Source organism: Microcaecilia unicolor, chromosome 6, assembly GCF_901765095.1.
Source record: "Microcaecilia unicolor chromosome 6, aMicUni1.1, whole genome shotgun sequence".
Taxonomy (NCBI): domain Eukaryota; kingdom Metazoa; phylum Chordata; class Amphibia; order Gymnophiona; family Siphonopidae; genus Microcaecilia; species Microcaecilia unicolor.
The window spans coordinates 97,863,713-97,875,926 of NC_044036.1; the positions used below are offsets into that span (position 1 = coordinate 97,863,713).

General features: G+C 42.9%; 1 protein-coding gene across 7 annotated transcripts in view; it reads right to left on the reverse strand.

Moving 5' to 3' along the window:
- Positions 1 to 12,214, reverse strand: part of LOC115471822 (torsin-1A-interacting protein 1-like) — a 110,002-nt gene that overhangs the window by 82,756 nt on the left and 15,032 nt on the right. For 3 of the 7 annotated variants that reach the window (XM_030205667.1, XM_030205666.1, XM_030205664.1), the window contains exons 2-3: positions 6,424 to 6,489; positions 2,737 to 2,799 (exon numbers count right to left, since the gene is read on the reverse strand). In XM_030205667.1, the coding sequence (XP_030061527.1) occupies positions 2,737 to 2,799; positions 6,424 to 6,489 (129 nt within the window). The remainder of the gene's footprint in view (positions 1 to 2,736; positions 2,800 to 6,423; positions 6,490 to 12,214) is intronic. The other 4 variants (XM_030205668.1, XM_030205665.1, XM_030205671.1 and 1 more) reach the window with 2 other exon arrangements.

The following is a 12,214-nucleotide window of genomic DNA, read 5'->3' on the forward strand; positions in this document are numbered from 1 at the left end:
CAATAAACATTTCTGCATGCCATACTGCTCTGGACCATTTGTGTATGTCATCCAGCTCCTCTCTCATCAATTCATGTTTGCTGGAATTTGCCTCTTTTTTCAAAAGATGTTAACCTATGTTTATGAAGCTAATATCATACAAGTAATTTGTAGTAAGTTGAATTAAAGAATTGTGCTGTTTGTTATCAGTCTTGTTTGTTATCAGGAAAAAGCTCTCTCACTTGCAGCCTCCGTATTGGTGGAATATTCTTCCCAAAGAGCTTCTCTGCATATGATCTGAAATTCAAAAAGGGGCTCAAAAGTTCTATTATTTATATAAGCCTTTTAAGTGGGTTAATATATTTCAGGGTCAATACAATAAAGGTCACCTAAAGTTAGGTACCAAAATATTATGCACTAAGTACAAATTCTATAAACAGCAGGTGTAAATGTGCACGTCTAAATGTGGCACCTTGTGTGCATAACTGATAGTATTCTATGAAGTGCACCCTAGAATAGTCAGAACACCCGTGCCCTGCCCATGCTCCCACACACATGAATGCCCTTTCCAGTTATGCGCTAGACTATTTACACACATACTTTATAGAACAGGGTCATAACTCACACACGCTAACTGCAAATTCATTCTAATTTAGTTCTAGTTAAGAATAATTATTGATAATTGCCATTTAAACACCAAGTAATTCAGCTCTGCCCCTAAGTGGTATTATTCTATAATTATGTGTGAAATTGCACACCAAATTGTGCACACTAGTTACAGAATTAAAGGGTAATATATTCTGTAATTTTATACTACAGAGCCTATTTCAGATATGCAGCTAATAACCAGAAATTTCTGAAACCTTATATGCTGCCCTTATTTTTTGTAGCTTAAATGTCCCCCTGCAAGGGAAATTTCAGAGCACTATATCACGTAATTCCCCTTCCCTGATACAAGATTTAAAAATCACCACTTTATAAAAAGTCTGTTACCTTTCAATTTCTTTTCTAAAACATTGCTCCTCCATCTTTTCCCAAGTTACACTTCCAAAACTACATCTCAGATGACTATGTTTCATTTGTGGTACCTAAATTGATTTGCACTTTTTTGACCACTGAAAAGCCAGTTATGACCCATGAACTGCATAAGCTAAGGGCTTAAATCTTAAACTGCCTGAAAGCTGAATTTTTTCTGTGCTCTCTTGTGTTTTTTGCTTAGAGCTGTAAATGCTGTGAATACAAGGTCATGCTGAACCAGCAAGGAGTGCTCATTCCCTCCCCAGGCAGAGCTGGTGCCATTGATTCTACACTACAAGGACACTTAAGAATGTATTTACAGTTTGAGAAGGAAGAAGTGTTGAGGATTTGGATAACAAACATGGGTACTGGGGAAATTCCTATAACGAAATGGCGACCAAAATCTTTGGTAAAAGAAGCTTGGACTTATTATAAGATGCTGTGTTCCATAAACAAAGGTTCTCTGTGCTGTAACATTTAGATAGTGTGTTCCATTTTATGTAAACAATACAGTAACACAGAAATCAGCTGAAATTGCAAGTTGGGAGGGGGACTGATGCTCAATCCACTGTATATAAGGCACGGTTGTGTTGTATCTAGTCAGAGGGGTGAGATGGCCAACTGAATGACTATCACAGTGATCTCTCTCTCTCGTAACAAATTGCTATTTGTTACTTTGCCTAATTACCTTGCCTAATTGCTCTATTATTATCTATAATAAAGACTATCCCTTTAGAAGGAAAATAGCTTCTGTCCTTTCTATCACAGTATCTTGGGGTGAGTGTAAGGAAGTAGAAACCCTATTTGCCCCACATTTCCAAATTGTATATTTCTTATGGTAAGTAGATATATCAGACAAATAATTCCCACATAATTACGGCTCTCACTGATACTAGGTTGTCAGAGGGCGCCATGTAAGAACAGACTCCACTATAAACATACCCCATTTCCATAGTCAGTGATAACATGAAAAGGCACTTCTTATAAAGTGAGTGGCAGATTCTCCTGTCAATCATGACTACACAAAGACTTATGGCTCTTCTCCCATTATGAAACCAAAAGACACCATTTGGTGGTTCTCACTGCTTTGTCCCCCCACCCCCCCTTCGGCCCTCTTGAACCCATTGTCACCAGGCTCCCTAAAATGTGATTCCTGATCTGAAATGGGATCTTCAGAATCCACAGCCAGGTGGTGTTAGAGCATACTAAAAGGTACGTATCTGAACTTCATGATAGTCCCTTTCATCCTTTTTCTTGCTATAATTTCAAAGCTCCTTTCAGGTAAAATATGCTAATGTGATCCTTTGACACTGCTATCCTTTTAGAAAGCTAGATTCTTCAGCATCCATACTCCTTTACTGTACTTTGGATAAGCCAGTGTGGAAATAGTTCACTACCCTGTGTAATACTGTACAGCACTGAATATCTAATGTGTTCTGCATTCCATTTCCTTCTGAAGTAATCTGCTATCCTCGCTCCCTATTAGTCAGTGAAACTGCACCTTTTTTTTTTTTTTGTTACATTTGTACCCCGCGCTTTCCCACTCATGGCAGGCTCAATGCGGCTTACATGGGGCAATGGAGGGTTAAGTGACTTGCCCAGAGTCACAAGGAGCTGCCTGTGCCTGAAGTGGGAATTGAACTCAGTTCCTCAGTTTCCCAGGACCAAAGTCAACCACCCTAACCACTAGGCCACTCCTCCACTCCACTTGCTACCTTAACATAAAATAATCTCTTTCACCTTTTTGTAGTTCTGGTACAGGAACATTTTCAGGCATCTCTACTCGAGTGTGTGTAGAGCCTGCTAGGAAAATGAAGACACAGTAACAGAATATATCCGCAAGTCTCTTTTTTTTAATCCTCTCTAAAATCTCCCATGAAAGAAAACAACATGAGAAGAGACTATGATAGATAAGAGGGGGAGAAGATCTGAGAAAGGGCCATTGGGTGTGGAGGGAGAGAAGATACCATGGTGAAGCATGGAGCAAAGGCCACGAAGGGAGGAGGTAGAGACCTGCATGGGAGCGGGAACGGCAGGATTCATGCAGAGATCCCCTCCAGGTCTGCAGGGATCCTGCGGGGATGGACCCAGGTCTTGCAGGGTCCCTGCAGAAATGCATGGTGATCTGAACTTTGCCTACCCTCCCCTGAGATGCAAGGTGCCCTTCCAGCACATACCTCAAGCCACCATGGTGGTCGAGTGGATTCTTCGGATCAGGAAAAGATCCCCAGTCTTTCCTGCCCACTGCCACTGATCCTCTCATTGCCACTTTTTTAAAATAGCTGCCGAAACGTCCAGCGGCAGCCTCAAAGAAATCTTGCGAGACCATCGCTAGAAGTCTCGACAATCATTTTAAAGAAACAGTGCGGTAGCAAGTGGGTCAGCGTTAGCGGGCAGAAAAGACTGGGGATCTTTCCTGCCCTGAAGCAGCCACTAGACCACCAGGGTGGCTTGAGGTATGTGCCGGGAGGGCACCCAGGGCTGGAGGAGAGATCTGGAATCATATGTGGGAAGGAACAGGGAGGGAGGGAGTGAACTGTAAAAAAGCAAGGTTAATACCTCTTTCCCCTTCCTCGTGCAGCCATCATCGTAGTACACTCAAAACAAAGCAAGTAAACCTATGAGCTGCTGCATCCACATTGTCTTTCTTCATTGTTTGTGGCATTTTTATTTAATCTCACTTACATTTTCAAACATGCCACAGGAAATATAATAATGGAATAACTTTTCATAGGTATTTGTTATAAATCGTAATCAGTGTGTCATTTGGAGGGGCTGGTTAAAGGGACACCCTAGAACCTTTATATAAGTGCATAGATTTTTTTTCTCCTGGTAAAGGGCCACTAAAACACGACATCATGCTATAAGAATCAGGTGCTCAACATTCAGAGTTTCTATCTATTTACTTATTTATGACATTTATATCCTGCATTAAACATTAATTAGGCTGAAACCTCAGAGCATTTAAAATCTTTTTTTTTTTTTTTTTTTTTTTAACTGTGCCTACATCAAAAGGCACGTGGGAACTTGCTCCTTTTGTTTTGTGGATTGCAGTGGTATATAATAAAATGCGCTTGCCTTTTTTTTTTTTTTTTTTAAATGCCCAGTTGGGTATATATGCTAATGTCAACTTTGTTAAACGTTTTAGACATATTCATCTGCTTGTTCCCATGATGTACCTGAATTCTATTATTCTGTCTCACTGTATTTTCAAGCATAAATTACATTGAACTTGAGCTTGCTTGGGATGTGTAATATAAATGTAAAAAAAAAAAAAAAACACACACACACAAAAAAGTCCCTTATTTCTAATAATATTTTTGCTATTGTTTTCAGTAGTGTTTGCTATTGTTTTGTGTGAACCAGTACGGCAACAATCTCCGCCTACTGGCTTCAGCCCATATAACAGGCTAGATAGGCTCACCCCGTCTCCTGTTTTACCTAACCTCCTTGGTAAAAAGGATGGAGGAAGTGTAGGTGCAGGGAAGAGGGGAAAAAAAAAAAAAAAAAAAAAAAGATTGGTAAGGGGGACATACATGGAGGAATGGGGAAGGGAAAATAGAGCACATAGGATAGAAGGGGATAGAGAGGAGAGAAGGAGCACATGGGATAGAAAGTGATGGAGAGGAGAGGGGGACATGCTCCTCATGGATATGTGTATCTTAATTTAGTATTTAGCAGTATGGAAGAAATTGATTTCTCTTACCTTTACTAGTATTTTTACTACATATAGAATCTGGCTTTCTTGAGAGGGGGTCAAGGTGACTGCGGCAGATTGGTAAGGGAGGTACATGGAGGAGTGGGGAAGGCAAAAGGGGAAAAAGCGAACATTGGATAAAAGGGGATGTAGAGGAGAGAGGGACATGCTCCTCATGGATATGTGTATCTTAATTATGTATTTACCAGAGTACAGAAAAAAAATGATTTATGTTACTTTTACTAGTATTTTTACTTTTTATAGATCTGGCTTTCTTGGGAGGAGTTCAAAGTGACTGTGGCATGCATGGGCAGGGCAGGGGCTGGGATGCAGGAGATCACTTGAGGCAGGGACGGTTAGCTTCCCCACGGGGATGGGAAGGGACAGGTTAGATTTTCTGTCCCTGTGCAACTGTCTAGTGAGAGGACCTGGAGAGTTCTCATGTCTAGAAAGGGAAAGAGCTCTGCAAATGGATAAGGGAGTTGGAAGTGAAAGGGGAAGCAAAATGGATAGTCAAAAGGAAGAAGGAGCATGCTGGGGTAAAAACGGAAGAGGGCGGATGGAAGCAATGCACCTTGGGGGACTGCACTCGCCAGCTCTGACTGCTAATTGCAGTGGGCAGCGTGCCAACACAGGATGCTACTCCCGCTGCAAACCCTATGCCAGCTTGGAACTGGCGTTAGGGTTTGCTGAGCAAGGGAGGAATGTGGGAGACCCTGGTGGTTCAGGGGACCACTAGACCCCATCCCCACCGCTGAAGAGACCATGGTGATCCAGTGGGACCGCTAGACCTCCTGACCAGCACCCTCCCACACTGCCTTGTAGGAGGAGGAGGAGAAAGGGACTCGCACTCCCTCCCTCCTCTGTGGGCTCCCTCCTCAAAATAGAGACGCTTCTGCCCAGTGCATCCTGGGATGCACTGGGTGGGGCTTCCCTGTAAGGGAATTTCTCTCTTATATGGTAAGGAAGTCCCACGCAGGATTAATGGGCAGGGCACTGCCCTTTGGAGGCATGTGCTGGAAGGAGGAGGGTTGTGCTAGTCCCTCCTCCGTCATTTGAAAGTAAGGGGGTAGCTAGACCTACAGCTCTTTCTGTTGGGGGGTGGGGGACCCTAGAAAGCGAGGTGAGGCTAAAGTCCAGCCCTCTCTTCTGTTGGGGGAGGGAGGGTGTGGCTAGGGTGGGGGGGGGCACAGGCACAATCCTCCAGCATAAGTACCCCTATTGATCAGAGCTAATAGGGTGCATAATTTGCATGCTATTATTTAATCATAGAGGCGTTATTGCCCCGCGCTGTTGCGGCGTTAATTTTGAGCGCTGCTCGGAACAGCACGGGATTTTTGATCATCTGCATCTTGTGTGAATAGAGAAAACTAGAAGACTACATGTGGCGAGTGTCTGCCACAGAATATGTGGGGTGTGGAGAAACAAGGAAAGCAAGTAAACTCCCACTCCTAAATGTAACTGTCAAATCACACCTTTTCTAGCCTTTACATTGTAAAGGCACTTAAATAACTAATGATAAAATATGTACACTACTTCCCTAGCTCAAACACTACCATCTAAAGCAGTATACAACATAAGATTAGAGACTGTCCATTATATGTCCCTGTACAACATTGTTTTCATCTAGCATCTTCTATGCAAGCAACCAGCAAGAGAAAAAAAAGCTGAATGAACTAATTACTTTTGCTCAATAAGGTCAGAACATTGCAGATAAGAAGTCAGCTCACCTTTCAAAGGACTTTTGATAGGTGGTCGTAGTAACATATTCCATTGTCCTGAGCTACTGTCTCCCCCTAAGAGAGAGGGAGAACATTACACAGCATCAGATTAATAAGATTAGGATCAAATGTGACTGGTTTCTCATATAATATGAAAGGGGCTATGGCAATACATTAACATAAGCATCTCTACCATAAAAGTACCAATGCATAAAGCCCCAGTACAGTCTGTTCACATACAAGTACAGGTAGGACTACCTAAATGATTAGTCTGCATACCAGGCACTAGATTACAAGGCTATGATTTTGACAGGGAGGGATAGTGGTGTTGTTCTGTTTGCCAACTCCCTCAGTTGTTTTAAGTAACCACTTTCACTCTTCAAGGGACAGAAGGAATGAGGTATAAGAGAAAGGAGCATGCCAAATCTATATGCAAAGGACCAGGTCCCTCTCAAAATGGGAATTCATCTATTGCTAAATTAGTATGTGAAAGCAGACTCAATTTTCTATTGAATCTAACAAATTACTCCACAAAAAAATACTGAATGGCCGAAGGCAGTCTTTAAAAAATCAGGCCAGAATACAAAATGTCTGATGATCTTCAGCAGAATTTAAATTGAGACATTGTGTCTTACCTGACAATTTTTCTTTCCTTTCTATGTAGCAGACAATCCAGAGACGTGGGTTGTGTTCATCTGCCAGCAGGTGGCGATAGAGATTACTGAACTGAAGTGGTATATGTGATGTCACGCTCCTGCCTAGTCAGTATTCGTGTAGCAAAGCAGAAGGAAATCCCAGGAAAGTCAAATAACATATACAAGAATTTTTCTCCTCCTTCATAGGAAGAATGTTAAAGTTGATTGAAGAACACCTAACTCAACACAGTAACCCACGAACAAAGGAAAAATTTGCAGTACTGATGAGACAGGGAGGGCCTCTGGATTCATTTGCTGCGTCTAAACAAAAGAAAATTATCAAGGTAAGACAATTTCTCGTTCCTCAAGTGCCAGCAGCAGATGAATCCATAAGTACATAAGTAATGCCACACTGGGAAAAGACCAATGGGCCATCGAGTCCGCATCCCTATCCACGACAGCGGCATCTGTAATGACGATTGTCCCACCGTGGAGTTGCCAGCTGAAGACCGCAATACGATTGGCCCTGTGAAGCCACCGCTGCATGCTTTCACAGCTTCCAGAGTCCAACAGAGACACAGATAATACAGTTGAGACACCAGGGACCAGCATTTCAGAGTGACTGCTGTAATGACCGCATATGCGCCCTTGCCCATGACACTATATCCAGAGTCGCCACCATGGACCCCAGGACTGAACGTAATTCCAAACTCAAGGCAAAGGGTTCCAAAGAGCTTGGATCTGCGATTGCAGCTTAATGCATTGCTGTTGCGGCAAGAACACTTGACCTCAACTCCTGTCAATCCGTACACCTAAGTACTCCAATACTTGAGGGGCCACCAGGTGGTTCTGGGAAGACTGATGATCCGCTTCCAAGGGACTGTAGTAGCGAGATGACCCGAGAGGTAGCCTGGCTGCTCTCTCCTGCGCCAATGGTGCCATGATGAGCCAATCATCCAGACAGGGATGAACCTGAATGCCCTGCTTTTATAAAAATGCAGCCACGACCACCATGACCTTAGAGAGGTAAGAGGCACCGTGGCTAAGACAAAGGGTAGCGCTTGAAATTGGAAGTGCTGTCCACTGGCAAATTGGATGAACTGTGGGTATGAAGGCCAATGGGAATATGGAGATAGACGAGGTCTAAGGCCGTGAGGAATTTACCTGGTTGCTCCGCTGCAATCACCGAGGTGCAGCATTTCCATGCAGAAATGCCGAACTTTCAAAAACTGGTTGACTCTCTTGAGGGTCGAGAACTGGCCAGAAGGAGACCCCTTTCTTTTTGGGCACCACAAAATAAATGGAATACTGGATGGATCGCTGCTCTACCAGAGGGACCAAACTACAGCTTTCACATCTCTCAACTTTTGAAGCATCAAGCGACATGGCCGCCCTTTCGGGTAGAGCTGCCACAAGGAGATTCCAAGAAAAAATAGTCAACATGAGCACATAATTCTACTTGTAGTCTTCTCGTGGTTCTATCTGTCTGCTGGAGACAGAGAATACTGACTAGGCAGGAGCTGACATCACATCTACACTACCCAGTTCAGTAAGCTCTATCTCCACCTGCTGTAGATGGACACAAGCCACATGTCTCTGGATTCATCTGCTGCTGGCGCTACAGAAATTAAACATCTCTATATATAAAAAGCAACACCAACGTTCTATGAAGCCTCCAGCCGGAAGTGTGAAGGAGGCGAGATATCCGGTTTCCTTATGAGTGTCTGCCCCGCCCTCTCTGTAACACAGTCAGGTGAAGGAAAACAGCAGAGCACGAAATCAAATCGCTGGCTCTGTAACAGTGGAGGACTCAGAGGGGGAGGGGGAGAGAGACCAGAGGCACGGACACACCACACTCCCACATGCACACAAAAGAAAACATTGCTAGCCCCCGTTTCATTTGCTCAGAAACGGGGCTTTTTTACTAGTTTTTCATAATACCAAAATTCAACTCTTCCTACTATCCCTCTCTAACAAATTTTGTTCAGGGTATCAATATCGTCCTCTTTTAGGAAAGATCAACAAGTCACAAACAGCACCAGAACATTCCTGTGATCATCGGCAATTAAACCATGGAATACAATGTGACCAAGGTCGCAGTGTGATATGACACAAACAGAAATATTTGCTTTTATTCTTTAACATAAAGCAGTGTTGCCACCTCAGCCAACTCAACCCTGACAAGCTGATCCAGTGCTGGGATTCATAAACCCTGATCCACTACATTCAGCTATTTTGTGTTTTTCTATATAAAAAAAAAAAAAAAAAAAAAAAAACTGGACTCCCTGCCACACCTGTGCTGACTCAGATGACATTACATGAAACGACAAGAAAATGCATCGCCTAATTACTGTTCATTGGTGGTGGTAATAGAACATTATTGCATGGTATTATGCTTGAGCAAGTAATGCAAAGAGCAACTATGAAATAAACTAAAATGTGCCTCACGTTTCCTGGTCTCATGCTCTTGACCAAAGGGATGGAGCCTACATTCTTACCCTCATCTGGTGTCTGTCTGGTTGCATATCTCACTGTACTCCTTTTAAGAGATGCGGTGATGAATTCTCATCTACAAAACAGAAATTACTTCAGAAAACAAATCACCGCAGGAAGCAAAAACAAAACATTTAGAATTTGATACATTTGTATCCCACATTTTCCCACCTATTTGCAGACTCAATGTGGCTTACATAGTACCGTAAAGGCGTTCGCCAATTCCAATATAACAGTTAAACAGTGATGTGGTAGAATGAGGTTCATGTGGAACAGACATATTAGGTAATCGTATAGAGGAAGAATGTATGTGGTTTGTTGTAAAATACCGTTTTGGTACTATATAAATGCCAAAATAAAACTAACATACTGAATGTGGAACTTTTGCTTAGATTTGGAATGATCTTCTGTAAACGCTATTGTTTAGAATAGTCATCTAGAATACTGTATAGTATTTAACCCATTTTTGCTCAAATTTTTATTTTCACCCTAGATCACAATTTTGAAACACTGAGCAAAAACAGGTTAATCCCACAATCTGTTTCAGCTTCTACAGATATACGAGTTAAATACTTTCTATGGGGATGTTTTACTAAAGATTAGAGAATATTATCTGTAGCAGAGCCCATAGAAATAAATGGGTCCTGTGAGATAACAGAGCATAAGAATAGCCATACTATTGGTATGGGATTGGCAGCATGGAGTGTTGATACTAATCAGGTTTCTTGTGACCTTGGATTGGCCACTGTTGGAAGCAGGATACTAGGCTAGGTATAAGAGCAACATAAACTCCGAAGAAAACAGATTCCGATGCAACTGAATACTCTGTTGGACCCCGAGGTTGTAAATGGAGGCTGTACTCTGTGCATGATCAGAGGCTGTTCCTCTCTGCCAGTCAGCCCAAAAAAATGGCATCCATTCCCATGCTCTCCTGCATCAAACTGTGCACCGGCTCTGCCAGAGAGCCCTAAGTCCCCAGCATATTTGGATATTGCACAAATCTGAAGACGTACTATCATTAATCATTCCCTCTGCATCCTGCAGGATGCCCGGCTTGCACATTACTGTCAGTTGGTTTGCCTTAGTAGAATTGCACAGGAATGTGGCTGTTTGAACATTTTCACATTTGCAAGAGGGGATGGGTCCCAAGCTCTGCCTGCATGTAAAATGGGAACCAACAGGCAGAATGCTGGAAGCACTTTTACACATTATGAGGTGATTAATTCACTAAAGTGAATAAAGCTTGTGGGATCCATGATGCACACACACTGAACAGAAAACGCTGTATCAGAATAAAAGAATTAGAAAAACCTGCTCCCCACAAGTTAGGGAAGGGGAGACTGAATTCCCAACTGTGCAACCACTGTAGGGTTTGGTTCCGATTTCACCTTTGATGAACAGTGTTAGTTTCTTGCTAAAATGGGAGACAGCCTTCTAGAGAGAAAACCCTGATACTGCAGGAAAGTTACCAACTCCGCTGGTTTCCCACGCAATTGGGCTCCTTTAAAAGTTGTCTGCAGGTGGTTGCCCAAATTTAAACCCATATACAGTACTCACTGTTACCACATCCTCTAGCAGCAAGTTCCAGAGCTTAACTATTCTTTGAGTGAAAAAATATTCCTCCTATTTTTTTAAGTATTTCCATGTAATTTCATTGTGTCCCCAGTCTTCATACTTTTTGAAAAAATGAAAAAAAAAAACATTTCTATCAGTTCTACACCACTCAGGATTTTATAGACCTCAATCATATCCCCCCCCCCCCCCCCAGTCATCTCTTTTCCAAACTGAAGAGCCCTACCCGCTTTAGCCGTTCCTCGTATGGGAGAAGTTCCATCCCCTTTATCATTTTGGTCACAGCTCAGGGCAGAAAAACATGAGGAGAAATAGTAGCCTCTGGGAATAGCTCAGGGTAGGGAACAAAAATGATGCCCAGGCATTATCGGTGCTTAGGACCAAGCAGATGTAACCTTCTGGTGGGGTACCTAATACTGGTGGTTGCAGAGCCATCTAAAGCCTAAATCACAGCAGGGAGGAACTCCCGAGATTCCTCTTAAAAAGGAGGCCCAATAAAGGTGAAGGCCTCCCGGGTGAGATCGGCACTAGGGGCCCAGCAAGGGAGAAGGCTCCCTAGGTGTGGCTAGCACTAGGAGCCCAGCAGGGGAAGACAGCTGGTCCTCAGTACCCAGGGAAAGTTCAGGGAGCCACAGAAGAGACAGGCACAGCCAGCCTGGAAGTCCAGTGGAGAAGTGAGATCTAAGGGAATTAGGAGAGGGTGGACTTACAAGGAAAAAAGGAGGAATCTAAGCAAACACATCTACACCTACACACTTAGCTGGGAGACGCTTACAGCTACTACCTTGGCAAGCAAGACAAAGGGTTTGAAAGGTGTGAAAGACTATAAATTACTGGTTCTAAAGATCTGAGTTATAGATCAATTCTATTGGTTTCCGTGCAGAAGTATTGGATTAAGTACCAAGACTGTTCAAATTTGTTGATGTTTATTTATAGTAACTGAATTGATATGCACCCAAGAAACAGGATTTCCTAGCACAAGATAGTGTATGTAGAGGTCGATAGTTCAATAAAACTTGTCATGAAAACACCTAGCCACCCGCCTGGGGTCCATTCCCAGCACAGTTCAGGTCTGCCTGCACCTGCTGCTTGTGCTTTAC